This window comes from Xyrauchen texanus, chromosome 19, assembly GCF_025860055.1.
Source record: "Xyrauchen texanus isolate HMW12.3.18 chromosome 19, RBS_HiC_50CHRs, whole genome shotgun sequence".
NCBI classification, from domain to species: Eukaryota; Metazoa; Chordata; class Actinopteri; order Cypriniformes; family Catostomidae; genus Xyrauchen; species Xyrauchen texanus.
The window spans coordinates 35,376,252-35,399,558 of NC_068294.1; the positions used below are offsets into that span (position 1 = coordinate 35,376,252).

General features: G+C 38.7%; 2 protein-coding genes across 3 annotated transcripts; both read right to left on the bottom strand.

Annotated features, from left to right (window-relative positions):
* Positions 1-1,065: 1,065 nt before the first annotated feature.
* nudt22 (nudix (nucleoside diphosphate linked moiety X)-type motif 22) lies at positions 1,066-5,666 on the bottom strand. Of its 2 annotated transcripts, XM_052150138.1 has the most exons (7): positions 5,644-5,666; positions 5,217-5,354; positions 3,708-4,284; positions 2,215-2,328; positions 1,980-2,077; positions 1,775-1,868; positions 1,066-1,474 (listed from the first exon to the last, which is right to left on the bottom strand). In XM_052150138.1, exons 2-7 carry the CDS (start codon positions 5,300-5,302, stop codon positions 1,373-1,375), a joined length of 1,071 nt encoding a protein of 356 aa, XP_052006098.1. In that variant the 5' UTR covers positions 5,303-5,354; positions 5,644-5,666; the 3' UTR covers positions 1,066-1,372. The 2 variants fall into 2 exon arrangements, with proteins under 2 accessions (XP_052006098.1, XP_052006097.1); XM_052150137.1 differs by lacking the exon at positions 5,644-5,666 and having other exon boundaries at positions 5,217-5,635.
* Positions 5,667-19,283: 13,617 nt separating this feature from the next.
* LOC127660068 (growth/differentiation factor 9-like) lies at positions 19,284-22,970 on the bottom strand. Its single transcript, XM_052150132.1, has 2 exons — positions 22,616-22,970; positions 19,284-20,215 (listed from the first exon to the last, which is right to left on the bottom strand). Exons 1-2 carry the CDS (start codon positions 22,968-22,970, stop codon positions 19,284-19,286), a joined length of 1,287 nt encoding a protein of 428 aa, XP_052006092.1.
* Positions 22,971-23,307: the final 337 nt, after the last annotated feature.

A 23,307-nucleotide genomic window follows, 5' to 3' on the forward strand; every position in this document is an offset into this window, starting at 1 on the left:
GATTTTTTTGCCATATAGCCCAGCCGTAGTTGTAGCCCATCTGTCTCAAGGTTTGACGTGTTGTTCATTCTGAGATGTTATTTTGCTCACTACAATTGTACAGAGTGGTTATATGAGTTACCATAGACTTTCTGTCAACTCGAACCAGTCTGGCCATTCTCCATTGACCGCTCTCATCAACAAGGGATTTCAGTCCACAGAACTGTCGCTCACTGGATGTTTTCTGTTTTTGGCACCATTCTGAGTAAACTAGAGACTGTTGTGTGTGAAAATCCCAGGAGATCAGCCATTACAGGAATACTCAGACCAGCCCGTCTGGCACCAACAATCATGCCACAGTCCAAATCTCTGAGATTTTATGCGTTGCACTGCTGCCACACAATTGGCTGATTAGAAAATCACATGAAAAGGTGTACAGGTGTTTCTAATATAGTGCTCATTGATTATACTTATGGCTATAATAGTGAATAAGCACCATTCTAAATAATTGTTTTTCTTTTTTGTAGTGGAACTTGTTTAAAACCTGATTTATTATAGCAACTTCAATCACGGCTGTTCAACATAGGAGGGCTTTTGATAGTCATTTATGCTGGTTGTGATGAAAAAACATTGTAGCAGGATAACATGGACACTCCAAATCTGACGATGTTTTGATTCACAATGCTTCAGCCTTTACTAATGATATAATTATTTTTCTGTCTGTAATTCCATTAACAAAGATCGCTGGTTATAATGAGATTCTGCCTTGTGTATGTTTTGATTTTAAAGTAATACATCAAAAATTTGCAACTTAATCATATGTAGTTGATACGACTTGTCTGCTATATGTTGTCATAAACCATACAATAGTTTTGTGTGACGAACAGACCAAAATGTAAGTCATTATGCACCACAAATCTAGCTTTCGACCCTAGCTCTCAAAACAAGTTGATAATCAATAAAGCAGAGTACCAAATTAGTTTTAATTTTGGGGTGGAACTATAAAACTGAACTGTTAAGAGCTTTTATAGCACAGATGTATCAAATGAAGAGGTCTTGAACATTTGTTCTTAAAGTTGTATTATTTTAATATGAAAATAAGTTGTATTCAAATTCACAAAGTGTTCTGTTTACAAAATACATTTCATAGAAGTCTCTGCAAATTATTATTTTATATGCAACTAACAGTATTTTTCACTTATAATGAAAATAGCCAAACCTTTTACCACCCACAAGAATACAAAATAGAAGACAGAATAATGCAAATTCTTCTATAATTCTGTAGAAAACAATTTTATGCAAGAATAATTTTACAAATAGCCAGTGATGTGATCACTTATCTTTGTACTCTATGTTACTATTGCATTGAGTAGAGGTTGTTTCTGTAGTAAATTTAGCGATCAGGCATCACTCTTTGATACAGTAGCACTGCACCCTTTGCAGAAGGACACATCTCTGACCACAGGGGGGCACGCTCATCTAATCGTTGCATTTCCTGAAAATACGTTTTCACAACATCATATTACATTTCTAATTCAATGTTAATAGTTCTTTTAGCTTTCAAACTATGGATCTCCAAAGAAACTATATTACTTGAAAAATGAATTGATTTATGAAAGGATTCAGACATATATTCAGACTTCAGGACTAACTTGTCTTCTGAAATATATAGACACTGTCTGTCTTGTTGTGTAATTTGTAATCAGTTCTCATGTTGTGCCCGCTTGTATTGTTCTTGCATGTATAATTATGTAAAAAGCTCAATATGATGGTGTGGTGGACGATTTGACCTTACCGCTCGGCTAAGAAACAATATATCTGTGGATTCATGGGCTTCAGGACCTCCACGTCTGTAGAGATCTCTCACTTCCTCTGTTGTCAAAGAGCACCTTGACAGAACAAATGACACACATTTGAGCTACTCAATAGGTAGACAGTTTATCATGTGGAATTGTAAGATTAAGACATCATAATCTGGGTAAATCAACCCTTCTGTTTACCGAACATAAAATTCAGCACTGGGTCGGCCTGCACTGGTGTGGTTCAGCGCTATTCCCATGAACAAGGGTTTACTTAGGGAACTCAGAGGAACGTTCACCTGTAGTGAGAGTAATCAAATCTATTAAAAAGTGAACAAATAAGTAACTACGCATGTATAGTAGGTCAATAGTGCACAAATGCTACATGAACATGACAAAATAAGTGTGAAAAGTGACAAGCTGCACAGATACACACCTCATCACTGATCTCTGCGCACACCGAGGAGAAGATCTCTGAAACAATGACTCTCTCTTTACCCAGCAGAAGGTCAACACATATGCTGTCCTCATTGACCCCCTGACACACCATCTACAGGCACAAGAAGATATTAGTGCTGTGTGAACAAATGGCATTGTACACATACATTTTCTAAATAATATGACATGTTAGTGTGTTGCTATGCAGTAGCTAAGATGTTCTGAATTAATTTTAGTACATTGCTATGTTGTATTGAATGGTTGCTTGCTGGCCCAGTTTAAATAGCCCACCCTGAAATTTCTGTCATATTCTACTCCATATGGGAATTCTATAGGAAAATCATGCTTTTTCTAAATCCCTAAACCAAGACCAACATTTCTGAGTGTTTTCTGTCCTAAAGCTTGGCACAGACCTTCAGGCTGTTTTGACTCGCGTTGCTATGACTTTTTTTAACTGGTTTTTGGCCAGCGGACAGTCAAAAAAACAATGAATGCAATGAATGAATGTTCATACAAGCCAAGACAATTCAAACTACAACGGTAGAAAAATTCTAATGTAAACAAACCCACACAAGACCTTAAAGGAATATTCAGGGTTCAGCATTTGTAGCATAATGTTGATAACCACCACAATTTATTTTGTCTCGCCCCCTCCTTTTCTTAAAAAAACCAACAATCTGGGTTACAGTGAGGCACTTACAATGGAAGTGAATGGGGGGCAATCCATAAATGTTAAAATACTTTTTCAAAAGGATATCCACAAGACATAAACGATATGCATGTTAACTCTTAAATGCATACATCGGGTCTTTAGACCCGGGACCTCAATCCACCCCCTATACCTCATAAATTTTTGCAAAAATAATTGCAAAAAATAAAAAAATTGAGTACCAAGTGTATAGTGTCTCTAGAGACATGAGGTATGTAAGAGTGTGGTTTTTTGTAATTTTTTTTTGCACCTTCATAAATTATATTTGTATAATTATTTCATATCTACTTAAGTTTTCTATCACAGGATATCTATTTGTGTAATACAAGAGAAATTAGTACAATATTCATACAAATACATATATCCCATTGACTTTCTGTGCAACAATGAACTATCAACAATGGTGAATTATAAGTATTTTATATGCGTATACTTATAAAATACATATATATATATAAAATACTATGTGCTATTTCTTACTCAAGGTGGCACTGATGTTCCACTGATTGACATTTGACATTGCTATTTGACAAAGAAACAACATCGAAGTAAATTTATAGCAAGTACAACACATACAAATATGATGTCAGAATCAGAATGAGCTTTATTTCCAAGTATGCTTACACATAAAAGGAATAAATAAAAAATTTTTTGGTAATCAAATAAATTTTTTTGGTAATCAAACAGAATTATTAGATTAAAGACCTTAAATTATCAGTAAGGCACCACAGAACTATTTTGTTAGTAACAACCATTGATTTACAACAAACAGTGTATCTCACCTTTGGCTCGGGGTGCCCACCAGGTATGTCTAACAACCCTGCTGCCTCTGCCACCTTCTGACTTCTCCTCAGCAGGACAACCTCTCCATCAGAGGTTGCCATGACAGCGCCCACCCCCAGTGGCTGTGCGAGGAAGGCCTGGGGATCCTCTGATTCAGCCTGCCCACGACTCTGCAGCTTCCCCGCCTCTCCTGACCAGTTAGTCCCGAGGTAGTCTTTATAACAGGTCAGGCCTAACTGTAATTTCAGAACACACGATTGCTCATCTTTTGTTACTTTGTCTGAGGGTCTGGATTTATCTGGGACCTCTCCACACCTGCACTTTTCAAACTGATCTCCTTCACCGCAATGTAAGGGCATTAGGTTTTGGGGGGCTTGCACTCGCAGGTGTCCTTTATCCAAACTGACACACTGATGTTTGTGAGAATCTGTTGACCATTCAGGGCTGTTGACAGAGAGCATGGCTGAATGTAATCTGAATTTAGCACCATTGAAGAGCCATGGTTCTTTGGATACTCTGTCACTCCACACGGCTTCAATGTGCTTCTCAATCTCTGGAAAACTTTGCCGATTGAATCTAGAGTGTGAGTATAGAGCATTATAGACTTAAACTTCAAGATATTGTATAAATGGGTATCTGACGAACAACATTGATATGAACTGGGGTTTTTTCCAACATCAAGATTTTAGGTAAAAATATGCATAGCCTACATGTCTAAGGGAAATGTATATATTTTAGAGTATGTAACTCGTCACAATTTATTTTAAAAGTTTAAAGGAATATTCCAGGTTATATACAAGTTAAATGTAATCGAAAGCATTTTTGGCATAATTACCACAAAAAATGACTTTGACTCGTCCCTACTTTTCAAAAGTCGAGGTTAAAGTGAGGCACTTACAATGGAAGTGAATGGGGCCAATTTTTGGAGGGTTTAAAAACAGAAATGTGAAGCTTATAATTTTATAAAAGCTCTAAAATAAATGTTTCGGTTAAAACTCATGTGATATTTGATCTTTAAAGTTGTTTAATTTGTTGTCTTTGCATTTTTATATTGCCATCGCAACAAAGTTGTACAATTGGCTAAAACTGTATACAGAAAAGTTTAGTAAGTGGTTTTTAACACACTAAAATAATGTAGCATGCATATTGTTTAAGTCTTATGGCTATACTTTTGAAATAGTGAGTATTTTAACATTTACAGATTGGCCCCTATTCACTTCCATTGTAAGTGCCTCCCTGGAACTCAGATTTTTGCTTTTCCTTAAAAATGGAGGGGCAAATCAAATTATTTTTTTTTCTTAATCAACATTATGCTAACATTATATTAACTTATATTGAACCCAGAATATGTATTTAACCACATTTAACTTTTTTACAGTTCAAAACATTGTCCTGTGTTTCTAAAACATTTTTAGAATTAGAAAAATGCAGTTTGCCATAGATGTACCCAAATACATGTAAATTGTATTTAACCTCAAAGTAAGTAGCGAGTAGATAAGAGGTTCTACCTGTCTGAAAGTTCAACATGTAATTGATGTTCTCCAAAAGCCTGTAAAGGAGCACAGTGCAGCATCAGGGACACCTCTGAATCCATGATAAACCCCTTTCAAACAGTCTCTAAAGGGACTCTCAGCTTCTTCTTAGACCTTAACATTAGAAAGTATATATCTGTTCATATTGGATGAAGTATAAACAAACACTGGCTTTGTGTGTCTCAAAAGCTAGTGAGCTGCCCATCTAGACATCATTTAGATGGATGCCAATAATTGACACAGCATTTTAAACTCACTAAGTTTTGAGATAGCCAGTGTTTGAAATCAGTTCAAAGTCAGCTCTGAAAATGCGCTATAATGCCATGCAAATAATAGGCCAAAATTGATTTTCTGTCGTTTAATAATTACTTTGTTAACAGTCTATCTACACTCACTTCCTTACCTCTGACGCACAACTTGCGGAAGCTGAGAATTTTAAAATAAAAGCCTGTTAAACTGAATAATAATAATATTAAAAAGGATTTAGAACACAAAAGTACAAATAAAGCTAAAAAAAATATATACTTTAAAAAAAGAACAGAATTATAATTGTTTTTTAACTTAAGAATATTAAAAAAACACCCAAATTACTAATAATTAAAGGTGCTGTAAGCGATTTTAGCCGTTCTGCAACTTTCAAGAGGCTGAGCCGTTAAATTAGACACGCCCCTCTTTCCAAAACACCGCCCTCCAAAGAGAAGAGCGCTCCTTTGCTGAGACCGACACCGAACAGTAGAGCATCTTCTCACGTTTGTCAAACGCAACAGTAGCAAAATAGAGCTCTCAGCTGACAACAGTTATGAGACGGTTGGATTGTTTTCCAACCGATGGTGGTGGGCGTGGTCTGTCTCTATGAATGTGACCACTGATCTATCTATCTATATATATATACATATATATATATATAGAGAGAGAGAGAGAGAGAGAGAGAGAGAGAGAGAGAGAGAGAGAGAGATCATGAATGTGACTTTAAAGTTGCCATATTTTTCCCCTCTAAGGATATCAATGTGCTAGTGTACTTTTAAATGCTGACAAAATTCGTTTTCAGAAGATTTAAGCATTTAAAATCAGCAGTCACTCTCTTCCGGCTTGACAGAAAGAGGCATAAGCTGTGTCTTGTAGGGATGGGCGGATCAATGCTAAAATATCGATACTACAGTACTGATGTGGTATCACTGACGTGCGGTCTGGGTAGGCAAACTAGGCACTGCCTACCCTGCCAAAATTCAAAAATAAAATGTTTATTAAATAATAAACTTGTATTTGGATTTGTACTTTTTATTCTTGTGATTTATACATGCAATATGTGTGTTATTCCAATTGTTTAGACGTTATGATGACAAATGTAGCAGTTACGCATAATCAACTAAAAACAAATGGTAGAATAAGCAGTGCTTTTACGGTCCATTCATTGCAGACAAGCGGAAAACCCATGTTGCGCATGCGCACTTCGATCCTGTATTCTTTAACATGTACGGCAAAAAGCACAAATCTGCTGTGCCTTTTGACGTAAATATGTTATGCCCGTAATCATCTCCGTTACGTATCAGACATGGACCAATTAAAATCGAGATATTCCTAGACATTTGCGTAGCTAACGTCATTACACCACAGCTAGCGTACATGCCTAATCCCCGCAAAATTCAAAATGACAGCTCCAACCGTAATCACGGAATTAAGAAATTTTTCCAAGCTCGATTTTAATTCCAAATAGGAGTTAATTGCAAGAGGGAGGTCTACGCCAGCCTTAGATGGACTAGTACAGCAAAAGGGCCCAAAAAGTATCCGATCATTTCAAACTGATTGGTATGTAAGAAAAGATTGGCTATGTGGCTGTGCTAACAATCAGCGGCTGTACTGCTATCCCTGCCTGCTTTTTTCAACCAGTCAGACTGTTTGGACTTCAGCGGGATATTGTGATTTGAACAACCTGCCCGCAGCTTTAACCAAGCATGAAAAGTCGTCAGCTCACATCCAGTGTCAAATTACACTGAAAACCTTTGGAAAATCTCGGATCGACCTTGCACTTGACGAGCAAAGGAAGCTGAATATAACCTACCACAATGAAAAGGTAAAGGAAAACCGAGAGGTTTTGAAGGATCTGATAAATGCATATAACGTTCACTGTTTACGCACTTGTGTGTGTGTGCGTGAGAGAGAGAGAGAGAGTACACGATATACATCCTGATTTGTACATTTCTTGATATGCTGCGCTTGTGTGTAACGTTCACTGTTATTACGTATTATTAGCTTAAACAATAAATCAGGTAATCTGGCTTTCATAACTCAGTGCCTAGCCTCTTTAAGACATCACCGCACGTCACTGTGTGGTATCAAGAATACAAATCACATACAAATATTAATTCTGAAATTTTTATTTTTTTTGTAACAAGTGATTTTATTATTTAGATTTCGTGAATATTAATGTATCTCATAAGCTTTGAACTTGAAAAAAATGATTATATGAGCAAATTGTTGCATGGCACTGGAACTTCTTTTTCTTCTGCTCATCTTGACGCAAAGAAATGCTAAAATGCACCAGCAGATGGCGCTCGTTCAAAGAGAGAGCAGTGTAGGGCCTACTCCTGAGGTACTGACAGAGATACAGCATCTGGAGTGATTTACACTAAATAATGGCAAACCTAGACATGACATGTATTATAATGGGCTTATGTGACAATTTTTCAGGCTTATTTAAATTCAGAGTTGTTAAAACATTGATAATGATCTGTAGCCTAATCCTCATTAATAAATAATACCCTCATGAAAACTTACCATGGATTTATTGTAGTAATATTGTATTAACCATGACTGTAGTAACCATGACTGGTGTAAGCATGTTTTTTTTTTTTTGTCGTCTTCTTCTTTTTGGCAGTAACCAAGGTTTTGATACAATTAACCATGGTTTTACTACAGCATTACTGTCCACTTCCACTTCCTGTCCAGAACAAAGGCAGCTCCTTCCACAACAGCAAGGCTACTGATGAGTAGGTAAAGGCAGAGCCATATAGAGAGAGAGTTGCGACAATGGAAGTTCTAAATGCTTGATCATCACGTGATTCACGCAGACTTCAGATAGTTCCAGGAAGTGCTTTGGCGGGCATTTCAAACTGTTAGAGTGACAGAACTGCGATTTCTGGTAATTAGTAGTCAATAAATGCATTTATTTTATATATTTATGTAACACATATGTATGTACATATGTATGTAGCATGAGTATGTTGTTACAGCGATGTTGTTTTTTTTTAAAGCTCAAATCAGCTAAGATTTGAGGATTAGTGTTCGCTTACCGTTATTTGCCTCAACTTATTTCAGGCTAGGGTTTCTGTTGCCTTTTTATGTTACCTCATGTTCATTGTTTTCACTAATCTCATGGTAACTAATGTCATATTTATGACTTTTCAGATAGTACAGAGACAGGCTGGTGACAGGTGATTTCCAGCTCGCACCGCACAATGGGTCAATGAACTATTAACTATTAGCAGCAGTTACGTAAATGTAAAATTTAGTGAAATGAAGCTTATTGTTTACAATTCTTACAATTCTATATATAGTAATATAATTATTTATGTATTATAAATATTATATATCTAATGTATAATTCTTACAATACTTATTCATATACACAATATATTCAGCTTTAAAACAACTTAAGCATACTCGTATATAAACTGCCGTTCAAAAGTAATGAGGCTGAAAATTCAGCTTGGCATCACAGGAGTAAATTACATTTTAAAATACAATACTTTATCCAGCTCCAATCCTTGCCTAATCTGTTAGTTATCCGATAACATCCCTTATCTCCTAATTTAATGAGTAATACTCAACTATAAGGTTTTAATTTACAAGTTATTTTTATTTAGATGTACTGATAATATACAGAATAAGATAATATTATTCTTTAAACGTCTCACCTTTTAAAAGTGCGTCGCAAATGGTTTGTTCTGCTGCATCTCTACGGCGCGGCATGTGTTTGCTGCTACTTCCGGGAACTATTGAGAGGCTCCACGAGCCGTCATTGCTGTAAAAAAAACGTTCCATTGGAGTCAATGGAGTTGTCGCAACTCTCTCTCTATATGGCTCTGGGTAAAGGAGGGCAGGTTGACACATCTTCATCAGAGCCAGAGCCACAAATGTGATGAGCAGGCCGATGCCATAGCCAATTGTGCAAGCCAGGAAGAATATTCGAAAAGTCTGCATAAGAATGTCAAATCTGTGGCAATATGTTACAAGCAGACCTGGTACAAAGATATCCCCAAAGCCCAGGAAAGAGAAGGGCCTGTTACACAGTGCAAAGGAGATGAGTTTAACCTGGGCACTTTCAGCACCATTGGAAGCTTCTCATGTGAGGAGGAATTGGAGGGTCCATTCGCCACCTCTACCATGATACTTTCACCACTCTCAGTTAAGAGTGGGTTAATGAAAACAAAAAACACATCATACACAAACAGGAGGACCAGCAACAGAGTGCAGGCCTTGAAAGTGGGCAGTCTGATTGTTTTTAGCATGTAGAGGAAAAACACGAAGCCAAATGCATCCATGCACACTGGTCTTCCTTGCGGGAAAACCCAGATGACACTAACTCCTAGGCAGAAGGCCGAAAGGAGCAGCATCTGTGGCCGCTTATGGTAGTACAGCAGGTTATTCTCAGGTATCCTGCATTTCTCAAAGGGTATTCTTCATACAATTGGCCAGCTGTACAGACCTACAGCCGATGCCAAACAGAATGTAACTATAGACAAATGCACCAAGTGATCATAGAAGAAATACAAGAACACCAGCATAGTGCAGCACATGACCACAAATACACAAATCATGACAGGAGTGACGTCAACGGTCTCCTCATCTTGTTTCTCAGCAATGTCATCTCTCTTGTGCTTCGTGTAATGTTTTTTAATGTCCCTGCTGTCAGCCCAGTATCCTCCAACAGCCAATGTGCCAACTGTCATCAGGAAGATGATCACCATATTGTAATCTACCACTGGTTCATTGGGTGCATACATGGCCACCTGCCTGTTTTCCCTAAATGTCCAGCATGTCTTTATAGCTGAGCAGAGCCACTGGGATGCTAATCTCCTCATACTGAGGCGTATTCCCTGATGGCGGTGTAAGTCTATCTATGCTGACGATCAGAAGTCCCTTGGCACCGTTGAACTGAGCCAATCCGACTTTCTCATAGAAAGTGCAATTTCCTCTCATCACCATTGGGATACTGTTTGGGAAGCCGCCCTCAGGTACATCCAAGGGGGAGCACTGCCCAGAAGTGGTGAGATCATAGATCTGCAGCCACACTGCTTTACTGAGGTACTGAGGAAGTCAAGCCCACTGTGAATTTATTTAGCCAAACCTAAATCATGAAATGTGTACTGTAAATCTTAATAATATTTTTTTAAGGGAATTTTTATGTAAATGTATTTGATTTCCTTTTGTTAAAATGCCTGAATGTTTGTTTGTTTTTTTAATTTATACAAAATTGTATACTCTACACGTGTGAATCATAAACTCAAGAGGACTGCTTAGAGCCAGAATACACTGGCGGACAAATGTTGGGAATAATGTACAGATTTTGCTCTCATGGAAAGAAATTGGTACTTTTATCCACCAAAGTGGCATTCATCTGATCACAATGTATAGTCAGGACATTAATAATGTGAAAAATTACTGTTAACATTTGAAAACTAATGTTAAACTACAAAGTTTTCTCACAGAAAATCCTCCACACACAGCAATGACAGCTTTACAGATCCTTGGCATTCTAGCTGTCAGTTTGTCCTGATCCTCAGGTGACATTTCATCCCACACTTCCTGTAGCACTTGCCATAGATGTGACTGTCTTGTTGGGCACTTCTCACACACCTTACAGTAAGCTGATCCCACAAATTGAGTTAAGATCCTTAACACTCTTTTCCAATTATCTGTTGTCCAATGTCTGTGTTTCTTTGCCCACTCTAACCTTTTCTTTTTGATCTTCTGTTTCAAAAGTGTCTTTTCTTTGCAATTCTTCCCACAAGGCCTGCACCCGAGTCTTCTCTTTACTGTTGTGCAAGAAACTAGTGTTGAGTGGTTAGAATTCAATAAAGCCTTCAGTTGAGGACATGTGAGGCATCTATTTCTCAAACTAGAGACTCTGATGTACTTATCCTCTTGTTTAGTTGTACATCTCTTCCACATCTCTTTATGTCCTTGTTAGAGCCAGTTTTCCTTGTATACCTTTGTATGAAATCTTCAGTTTTTGGGCATTTTCAAGCATTGTATAGCCTTCAAACTCATTGAGTTTCTAGAGAAAGCCGTTTCTTTTTTGCCATTTTTATTTACCTAATATTGTCCTTAAGACATGCCAGTCTATTGCATACTGTGGCAACTCAAAAACTGTTGTACATTTATCGTCAGATCAGCTAGGAATGACGACGCGAGACCTTGCTTCTTTTTAGACGTTTAATGAAAAGAAACGAAAGTAAATACAACGTGCTTGTTCAGCAAATCTTTCACCGGCCACCCGTTACCCCAAAAAATCACCAACAAAACCTACGTAAATCACGTACGCCTTTTTCTCTATGCATCTTGGGAAATTAAGTCAATTCACCAATAATAATAACATATGTGCATCTGAAACATGAACTGTTAAATCTTAGTCTTGTGCATTAAATGTTAACTTATTAATTTTAACTTACATGACTATTCTATAAGAAATAGTCTTCTATCAAATAAATTCTCAACATCCTCCCCCCCATAAACTACAGTTTATATAATTTCCAAAGGATACAGAAGCTTGATGGGTCTCCACGAGAACAGTCCCTGAACTCGCATCTGAACTGCACATGACCTAACAAGGCCATCTCGACCTGGAAACACTTCCTCAATTCTTCCTAGCCTCCAGCTCTGTCTTGGGGTGTTGTTTTCTTCGATGAGTGCAACATCTCCGACCTTCAGCAGAGAAGACTTTGGGGTGTCGTAGCGATGAGCAGACTTCAAATCCAGCAAATATTCTCTCCGCCATCGGTTCCAGATGTTGGTCATAAGTCTTTGTCTGTAGCGCCACCTCTTGTTCATCTCCTCCTTGTTTGCTGTTGGATGTTTAGTCTCAGCTGTATATGGCTTAGGAGGCAAACAGGTTAGTCTCTGTCCCACCAAGAAGTGAGCAGGTGATAGCGGCTCTGACACGCCCACATCATTGTGCACATAAGTGAGCGGTCTCGAGTTTATTATGGCTTCAGCTTCAGTCAAAATGGTACACATCTCTTCAAAGTTGAGTTTAGCTCTGCCTAACACCTTTCTAAGAATAATTTTGACTGACCTGACCATCCGCTCCCAGAATCCGCCCCACCAGGCTGCTCTTTCAGCGATGAACCGCCAGGTGATGCACTTTTCTGAGAAGAACTCCTGTAGCTGAGGAGTTTCAATACCTTTCCAGAGCTCCTTCAAATCTTGATCAGCTCTCTTGAACGTCTTAGCGTTATCTGAATAAATCACCTTGCATAATCCTCTTCTTGAGATGAATCTTTTCAACGCTAGCAGGAAGTTCTCTGTAGACATATCTGAGACCAGCTCTAAGTGCACCGCTCTGGTTACAGCGCAAGTGAGCAGTGCTATATACGCCTTTGTCATGCTGTACTGTGTCTTCACATAGAGTGGACCTGCAAAATCCACACCAGTGATCTCAAATGGTGGAGACTCTGTTATTCTATCTCTTGGCAGTGGCGCGGTAGTCTGCTGCCCGGCCTTTGCATTGAATTTTTGCAGAATACACATCTGGACACAACTTTCTTCACTATCTGTCGTCCCCTCAAAACCCAATATTTCTCTCTTGTTTGCACTAAAGTGTCTCAGTACACCCGCATGCATTATCTTCTCATGTTCATACTGCACTAACATTTCTGTGTATCTGTGGTTGTTGGGCAAAATCCATGGGTGCTTTTCTCTGTAAGAGACATCAGAATACTGGAGCCTTCCTCCCACACTGAGCAGCTCATCTTCATCCAGAAATGGTTTTAGCTCTCGGATTCTGGAGTCAGTGTTGGGACATTTCCCTGCTTTCAGCAGATCAATTTCGAGCTGAAATTGTGATTCTGAATCACCTTTAGCCAGTTTTTCTCTGCTGCATTCAGCTCTTCTGCTGTCAGTTCACCACTGAATTTTGTGCTTGAGCGGGTGTTGGAGATAAACCTCTTTATCCAGGCTGTCACCGGAGCACTGTTTTTAGTTTGCTGTACCTTTCCAGACATAAAACAGGGCTCAAGAAAGCTTGGTCTTGTTTAACAAACTGTACAGTAATCTGATATTTGGATCTGAGTTCAGACTTTACTTCATCTTCCTGAACTTCTTCCTGAGTGCTCTCTGACTGAACAGGTGACATCAAAACACAAGGACCATTCCACCACAATGTGCTATGCTTCAGGCCTTGTACAGTTAGTCCTCTGGTGGGGAGGTCAGCTGGATTCATTTCCCCTTTGCAGTGAGACCAGGACTGTGGGTCAGTTAGAGACTGGATTTCTGTGACTCTATTTGCTACGAACTGCTTCCACTTATGAGCAGAACCACAAATCCAATGCAGCACTATCATTGAGTCTGTCCATAGTCTGAGCTGTGTTTTGCCTAGCTGCAGTGCTTTCATGAGAGTGTTCCCCAGCCTGGCTGCTATTACAGCACCCATTAGCTCCAGACGTGGCAGTGTCATCCTTTTGAGCGGAGCCACTCTGGACTTGGATGCAACCAGGCTTATAGTTACTTCTCCTTCCCTTGTTTCTCCTTGAAGATAAGCAACTGCACTATACGCCCTTTCACTCGAGTCACAGAAAACATGTAACTTTAATTCTTGAGTGTCCTGCTGCGGTAGGCGTGTTTGGTACCATCGGGGAATTGAGACCTGATGCAGTTGAGGGAGCTCTGAGCACCACTGCTGCCATTTCATCGTCAGATCAGGTGGCAGTTCCTCGTCCCACTTGAGCCCTCTCTCCCACATCTCTTGGAACAAACACTTAATCCTGATTGTGAAAGGAGTCAGGAATCCTAGAGGGTCAAAAATGCGAGCAGAAGACTGCAGAACACTTCGTTTTGTGTTTTCTTTTCTTTCAAAATATCAAGCAGCCCCTGAGGTCAAACACAAAATCATCAGTGGCCGGTCTCCACACCATACCAAGCACCTTCAGCACAGACCCATGTGATTCTGCTTGCACAGCACAATCCATCAAGCCTTTCTGCCATTTTTCATTGAGCTCAGGAGAGTTTGTCATCCATTTACATAACTCCATGCCTGCATCAGACATAATGCTCCTGGCTGTCGTTGTCACTGTATGTGCCTCTGTCACCTCACTTGCACTTGAAATAAAATCATCGACATAGAGTGAGGAGCTGAGGACTTCTACCACTTGTGGATGTTCTAGCTCATACTGTCTTAAATGTTTCCTAATGGTGGCTGCGAGTAAGAAAGGGCTTGATGAAGCTCCAAACACCACTCTCGTCATTCTGAGCATACGCAGCGTCACGTCCTTCTCTGTCGGTGGTCCTATGAACCACAGAAATCTTACAGCATCCCGATCTTTTTCTGCGAGTGAAATCTGCAAAAATGCTTTCTTGATATCTGCCATGTATGCAATTTCATGCAGTCTAAATTTTATCAAAATACTCATCAGATCTGGATTCAGATTGGGTCCTGTTAAGAGACAGTCATTTAGTGAAGGATTTTTATCTTCTTGGGAGGACGCATCAAACACAATCCGCAGTTTCGTTGTCGCCTTATCCTCTCTTAATACCGCATGATGAGGTAAGTAATATGTCTGACTGCCTTGTGATGACGCATGTTCCCTTGGCACATCCTCAGCCATTCCTTGTTTTAAGTAGTCCTCCACAACTTCATTGTATCTGCTGTAGAGTGTGACATCCTTGCTTAGTTTCCTTTTCAAACTCTCAAGTCTCTTTTTTGCTATGCGGTAATTGTCTTGAAGTGGAGGATGATGTTGTCGCCATGGCAACTCCACTTGGTAACGCCCATCCTTGAAGATGGAGGTTTCCTCAAACCGTTGCATCGCTTCTACATCCTCTTTGCTCTCAGATTTCTCACTTGTGATGCCCAGGGACTCAAGCTCCCAGAATGCATGCAGCTGTTTATCAATCTGTGCATCCTCATTGAGTTGAATATGCATACAGGTTGTCTCTGTTATGCTAGACACTGCTACTGGGCCTTGCAATGCCCATCCAAAAGTGCTCTCCAGTGCCACTAAGCCTTTTGTCAGTCTCTCTACTCTGCCGGATACTATCTGCCAGTAATAATCAGAGCCAATTAACACTGAAAGTTCAGGTTTATCATCTCCAGCACAGTCTGCTAATTGAAAACCTCTGCTTTTCATTTCTCTTTGTATATGTTCACCAGGCACTTTCATCAGCTGTGCACACTTTGGGGGTGACAACTGCCTCGATTTCAATTCCCTGATTATTATCCCATACATTCTCCAATCTGAGCTTCACTATATTGCGACTCACCGTTGTTGGAACAGAGGAGCCAAATGTGTGAAGAGTAAGTGTCCCTTGCCTAGTAACAGGTAGCTTCAGCGCCGTCACCACCTTCTCATGCACAAAACTCCCCTGACTGCCTCCATCTAACAAACAGCGAACCATCTTCCTGCTTGTGGGTCCTACGACCCATGCCATGGCAGTTTGTAGCAGCACAGTGTTCTCACTGTCAGATTTTCTATTCTCTACTTTGGGAATTACTGAGGAAATAACAGTATCAATGTTGGCAGCTGCAGCAGGTGGGGGTGCCTCATTTTTCTCACAAATAGCTGCATTATGCCTACCTCCACATGTGACACATGACATGCCCTTTGATCTGCAAAACCTGGCTATGTGTTTGGACCCCAGACACACAAAACACCTGCCAAGCCTTTTCAGCTTTTCTTTGCGTGCTGACACTGAGTAGTCTGGACATTTTTCAGATTTGTGTTCAGTGCTATCACAGAACAAGCAGTTTTGCATTTTCTGGTCAGCAATGTGTAGTGCAGCTGCAGATGTCATGCTTGGTTTCTTTAATTTCACATCACTGGCTGGATATGATTTACTGCAAGTTTTATTAGCAGACTGGTTTTCTCTCTGATTGTATGATTTCATCATTTGTAAAGCTCTCTCTCGGCTCTGAACCTCTTTCTGCAGGAACTTCAACACATTAGGCACATTCCACTCATCATCATCCCCTCTGTGACGGCTGTATTCAAGAGCCATGTCGTCTGGCAACATCTGGAGTAATATTGGGCACAACATACCACCATAGGTGTCTGATACCACTCCCAATGACTCAAGGCTTCTGATTTGAATTTCACAGTCATCATATAACTGCCTTAATGCACTGACATCAGATGATTTCTTTACAGGAGTGAGATTAAGAAGCTTTGACATGTGAGCATTTACAAATCTTTGTAAAAAATTTGACATCCTTCCAAATCTGCTTTGGAGAATATGAACTGCAGCATCATAGTTACTGTCTGTCAATGTGAGACCTGCTACTGCCTTTGCAGCTGTTCCAATAAGGTAAGTTTTCAGGTAGGTAAACTTTTCTTTCTTGCAAAGTGCATTGTTGCTATGAATAGCAATCTCATACTGGCTCCAAAATTCCTGCCATACACTAACCTCTCCACTGAATTTATCAATTTGTAGCTTAGGCAGTCTCACTGTTGGTTTGTTTGCGCTACTATCACTTGACTGAGCAGGCCGTAGGTTACTCACAGTCTCATATTCTCTGATCACTCGGTGAGCCCGCGCTTTCATTTCGATGACGTGGTCTCTGTATTCCTCTGCGAGTTCAATCTCTGTTTCCACGTCCTCCAGTGAAGTGTGTTCCTCCACTATGCTGTCTAGCTCGCGCAAACTGTCCTCCTTTGTTGACAATACGGCTAACATATCCCGCTACCGATCGATATCTCTTTCTTCCTTTATTAATGCAGCGTCTATCTGATTTAGCAGTCTCGTTGTAGAACTCCGTATCGTCCGACGCTTTCTTTTGGACCTTTCATGTTGTTCCATACCGACCGATCTCTCTTCGTCACTCATAGTTGTCTGTTCCCGGGGTTTCGGCACCAAAAATGTTGTACATTTATCGTCAGATCAGCTAGGAATGACGACGCGAGACCTTGCTTCTTTTAGACGTTTAATGAAAAGAAACGAAAGTAAATACAACGTGCTTGTTCAGCAAATCTTTCACCGGCCACCCGTTACCCCAAAAAATCACCAACAAAACCTACGTAAATCACGTACGCCTTTTTTCTCTATGCATCTTGGGAAATTAAGTCAATTCACCAATAATAATAACATAGGTGCATCTGAAACATGAACTGTTAAATCTTAGTCTTGTGCATTAAATGTTAACTTATTAATTTTAACTTTCATGACTATTCTATAAGAAATAGTCTTCTATCAAATAAATTCTCAACAAAAACAAACACAAAGACAATGTTAAGCTTCATTTAACGAACCAAATAGCTTTGATATCTGTGTTTGATATAGTGGCAAGTGATGGTGCTGATTCAAATAGTGATAGTGCTGTTTTTATATCAGTAATGTCCTGACTATACTTTGTGATCAGTTAAATGACACTTTGGTGAATTAAAAGTACCAATTTCCTTCTGAAAAGCTAAATCTGTACATTATTCCCAAATTTTGCCAACAGTATGTTAAATCTGTAAAATAAATAAACAAAAATACTTTTGAATGAAACATTTATACATATAAATGATGCAATCCAAAATGCATTTGAACAGTGGTGAAACATTTTCTTATGATGTGTGACATTCATACAAGTAGACAGAGAAGTACATTTTAGCAATTTTAGATGCATGTGTTACCAGGCACGAACATATATTTTTATCAAGAAAATTCACGTTGCATCGTAATTTTTTTTTTCTAGTAAGACCTTTGATATTAAGGCAAAACATCATATTCTTGATAATTTTTTATTGTTTTCCTGTAAAAAAACAAAAAACAATCAGGTTTTATTTCCTGTATGATGGCCAGCAATATATTTTCTGTCATTGATCAGGTTTCCAGGAATTTTACAGGGCCAAGGTGGCAACCCTAACTACACTATGAGAATGTGCAAAATGATTGACAGGCAGAAAGCACATCAATGTCTTATGATTGACGGATCAAAGAATGTGTCCCCAGCCCACGGTGAGATACCTCAGGACACTTATCTCAGTTAAATCATTCAGAGAGGAGGAAGATTTTATGCACACCATTCCATTAAAAAAAATCCCTTAATTTAATAAATTATGCATAATAATTACTTATTGATCATTAAAGCTAGATTTTCTCTACAACATATTGATATTACCGACCCAATTACATTTGATGAAAATAAATCAAGTTTGTTTGCTGTATTTTTTTTTATTTTTCATTTTCATATGAGAATTATTTACTCCTGTACAATTTTTGTGAAACCAAAGCCAACCTGACCAAATAACACAAACATAAATAGGCATGTGATACACATTCTAATCTACTTTCAAACAGTTAATACAGACATATCAATATCAAGTTGCCCACAATTAAAGGGCAACTTTTTTCTGGACATCAAGAAGAGAGAGGTTCCCCATGAGACAACCATCTGCAATTCCCAGGTTTTAAAAAACAATGTAAAAGTGTTCTGATAAGACAATAGAACTACACTTTTCATATCCTGTCCAGAACTAGAAGCTTTAAAATGTTTGCCATTCATGTTAAAGAATAGAAAGTGCAAGAGAAGACCACCAACAAAAAAAATTACTTAAAACAACAATTACCATCAAAAAAAAAAAAAAAAAATTCCTTCAAGCCAATCAAATACGCAGCTTCAAAACTATTAAACAAACAAATTGTGTCTGAGAAAATATCGGAACACAAAAACAACTGAAATGCAAAACTATCATAATCAGATTAATGTTGAACAAACTTTTATTCAACAATTTATCTGATCAAGTAATTTATCATCTTCATAATATGAATGGACATTGCAAAAAAAATAGGTCAGTGTTTTACAAAGCAATGTATCACAAAAAAATGTATTTGACAAATTATTCATCTTTAGCGACAGGTGCATTTAGTAGCAATCATCTCCTCATATTCCTTGTAGGCTATAGAGCCGTCGTTCTCAATGGTCAAAACACTTAAGGGATTATATTCTGATGGTACACATGAAGGCCTGGGTATCGAGGAGTCTAGCTTCTCGTAAATGATATTCTGAACCATTGTATGTACAGGTGACCCATAAATAAACCCCACAACTCTCGGACAAGATCCCTTACAGTACCTCGGATTGTATTTGTGAGGTGCTATAATCCAGTGGTCCAATTTGAGTTGACTGAAGCTCACTCTGAAATCATAGAGGTCACAGTCATCTGTTGGAAAGTCATACATTGGAAGGAGATCTGGCAAGCTAGTTTCTGGACTTGCATTGGTACTCTTTAATGTGCCACGTCTCTTGCGTGAGGTTAACTCCCACGTTCTGGAATTTCCATCCCAGTGGTTTGATGTTAGGTCTACCATTCTAGTCTGTGTGGCCTTTCTCTGGAAGGCAATCTCACTGGTATCATTTAGATACAGAAGAAGAGATGGAGACCTGTGAGTTAACTCCACTGGGCTCTTATGGATCTGGCCTCCAGGTCTAGAGATCATATCTTCAACACAGGTCAAGTTGATAAGCAGATGGATGTCCTTTTTATGGGCCTGAATGAGAGGATGGAGAAAGGAAGTGACATCGACCTCCACCCAACTGCGATGGACCCTTCTCTCTGTGTGGACGCGGAAGCTGAGCAGGGGGACCGAGTGGTGTGATCTGAGATGGTGAGAACACATGTGACCCTTAGATGGTTCCTGTTCCTTCACATCGAGATAACAGAGCGATGTGATGGGGGCAATGTGGTTATGGTCGAAGGAATAAAGCAGGACAGACTTCAGTAACTGCTCTTGAGACCTCACTCGATTTAGACTGTAGGAGATATCCTGCATGAAAAATTCTGCAGAGAAAAAACATAGCACTGATAAACAGTATATTTGTATTGGAGCATATTAAAGTCCACCAAAAATGAAAACCATTTACTTTAACATTTATGCACATCAGGGTCATAAATTAACCTATGCATAAGATATTTAAAATGTGGGAGCAAAATATAACCACTAAAAAATGTGGAGTCACTGAAACAGGTCAATAGGTCCTTAGATACTTATTGCAATGCACAGCATGATTCGATATATATCACGATATCGTGGTTTGATTTCGCTTTTGATTTCAATACATTTGGGTATAGTTCAGTTATAATGTCCATTTTGCTTGCATTCAGAATGAAAGAAATTCTCTTTCAGCAAATTCTGTATTCATTATACTGGGGACCTTCGAACTTGTTAAATTACAGACATACAGTACTGTGCAAAAGTTTTAGGCACTTAAGATGTTTCATAAAAACATTTGTCTTAAGATGGTTATTTATATCTTCAGCTTTAGTGTGTCAACAGGAAATATAAATGTTAAGACTTACAAACATTACTTTTGCAAATAGAAAAGATTAGAATAGAAGAACAGGGTGCCCTGCAACAGATGGCATGGTCCCCACAGAGCATCGTGTCAGTCTGGGATTACATGAAGAGACAGAAGCAATTGAGACAGCCTAAATAGATAGAAGAACTGTGTTGAACTCTCAAAGAAGCTTGGAGCATCATGTCTTCCAACAACCAAGAAAAACTGCAGGTGTACCTAGGAGAATTTGGGCTGTTTTAAAGACAAAGGTGGTCACACTGAATATTGATTTAGCTTTTTTGTGTTGACTGGACTTTGTATGACAATAAGTGATAAATGAAAAATATTTATTTAATTATTTTTGAAGACATCCTCACTATGCAACATTTTTCACAAGTGCCTAAAACTTTTGCACAATACTGTATCAATTTTACAAATGTTATTTTATCATTAGTCCCATCTCTTTAAGACCTATGGCAGGGACTTTGACAGTAGTGTTTATTTGGTTGAATGCTCCTTTATAGCATCCTTGCTATATGTGATTAGAATTAAATGTTTCTTTTGTTGTTTTTGATAAATAACTGACTGTAGAGAAGAACTGAAAGGATATTAAAAGAGATATTATTAACAACAAATGGTTTGCTTGGATCTAGTCTTTGGACTAACATTACACAGAAAACTTGTAAACTTTTACAGTCAGCACGCAGTGAAAAGATCTCGGTGCTGAACTTCGTCGCCACTACACCACTCAAACATTGGTGAATGAAATCTAAATAATAACCAGCCAGTGGCTAATCACAGACATTTTTTGGAGCAAATGGGAAGTATTTACACACATATGATTGTTGGGGATTGCGGATAGAAAGAGCAATCTTGGCATTTAATTGACATTGGGATTGTACAAATGAAGATTAAGTAGAAAATCAATATTTTTGCCCAGCCCTAGATCCAATCACGTGAGAGAGGTCCAGCATGTCTGTGAGAGAAACCGAGAATCCTGCATGATCAGTTTGTCTCTACTGTGCCTCAAAGAAGCATCTCTGACTGCACTGAAATTATCATGATACATGGATCAAAGTATCGATACAATATTGTGAGAAAAATGATCACGATACATCAATATTTGATTGTATCGACACAGGACTAAGGTCCATACAATGTAAGTGAATGGTGACCAGACCTTTCAGGCTCCAGAAATCACAGCAGCACGCGAGTAACCCATTAGAAACCAGCGGTTAATACCATGTCTTCGGGATTGATATAATAGGTGTGGATGAGAAACAGGTAAATATTCCTTTTTTTTTTCCCCCCTTCACTTTCATATTCTGAACATTTTGATTTATAGTAAAAGAAAATTATAATAAAAAAATAAAAAGACTTAAATATTAATCTGTTTCTCATCCAAAATTATTGCATTGCTTCAGAAGATATATTTTCAACAACTGGACTCATAATGATTACGTTTATGCTGCTTTTATGTGGTTTCTGGATCTTGAATGGTTTGGTCACCATTCACTTACATTGTATGGACCTACAGAGCTGAAATATAATTTTAAAAATATTTGTGTTCAACAGAAGAAAGAAAGTCATCTACATCTGGGGTGGCATGAGGGTGAGTAAATGATGACAGAATTTTCATTTTAGGGTGAACTATCCCTTTAAGCTGTTCGTTATGATGAGCGGTACACTACTTTAAAAACACATTTAAATTTTTTTAAGTATTACAAAATTCAATTTCAATATCAGCTGCTACCTGACACCAAAAAGTGAACCGTAAACTAAATAGGCTAATAACAATGTAAACTTCTGGTCCGTGTTGTTGTAAGGAAAACACATCCATTTAAATGATATGTATGTTGGATTGAATCATTGACAAACTACAACACTGTTATTTGAAGCATACCTCGGTTTTGTTCGAGACACTCCTCTCGAGGTGTGATCAGTCGAGCGGTGTTGTACAGGTGAGAGGCCTCATGACTCCTGTCGTGTTTCGACGATAATTTATACAGTCGCTTCATGTAGCGCACATATCTGGAGTCAGGTTTGGTTCGTGGTGTAAAGTCTCCCCATGGATCTTGCTCTGACAGAGCCTTTAGCAAGGGACTCAGGATGTTGCCATGATGTAGGGAGACGTCGAGCTCGACAGATTCTTTTTCAAATTTTTTGCACGAAGTAAGTGACATGCTGATAACCACGATAATGATAAGGAATCTGGTTAAAGAATTAAGCGCGCCACTTTTTGAAAGCAGCGGCGCCATAATAAATAAAGTACGTCAATTTAGGAAAAAGTCTAAGTGAAGACTTTGGGAGGCTTCGGCAAAACTAAACTTCCGTCGCCCTTACGTGACAGACAGGTGTGCGCAATCAGGGCGAACTTTTTGCACAAAAGCCTGTGTATAGATACTACACAAAGTGTAGATCAAGCAAGCTTTTCAAAGAGTTTCATTTTACACATTTCAAACAACGTTGCCTCGTGCAGCAATTACCCGCCGTCGCCGAGTCAGTCACAGTCACCGTCGACGGGCTTTGAATTGGTCACATTAGTAATAATTAAAACTTAGTTAAATGCAAGGCCAATCAATCACGATTGAATTT

Bases quoted from the DNA above. Each gene is read 5' to 3' on its own strand.
- nudt22 (XM_052150138.1), bottom strand. From the start codon at position 5,302: ATGGATTCAGAGGTGTCCCTGATGCTGCACTGTGCTCCTTTACAGGCT. The intron at 2,329-3,707 runs GTGAGATACACT...TTGTGCCTGTAG, and splicing joins GTGGGCACCCCGAGCCAAAG to ATGGTGTGTCAGGGGGTCAA. The intron at 1,475-1,774 runs GTAAGGTCAAAT...ACGTATTTTCAG, and splicing joins TATTGTTTCTTAGCCGAGCG to GAAATGCAACGATTAGATGA.
- LOC127660068 (XM_052150132.1), bottom strand. From the start codon at position 22,970: ATGGCGCCGCTGCTTTCAAAAAGTGGCGCGCTTAATTCTTTAACCAGA. The intron at 20,216-22,615 runs GTATGCTTCAAA...TTTTCTCTGCAG, and splicing joins GTGTCTCGAACAAAACCGAG to AATTTTTCATGCAGGATATC.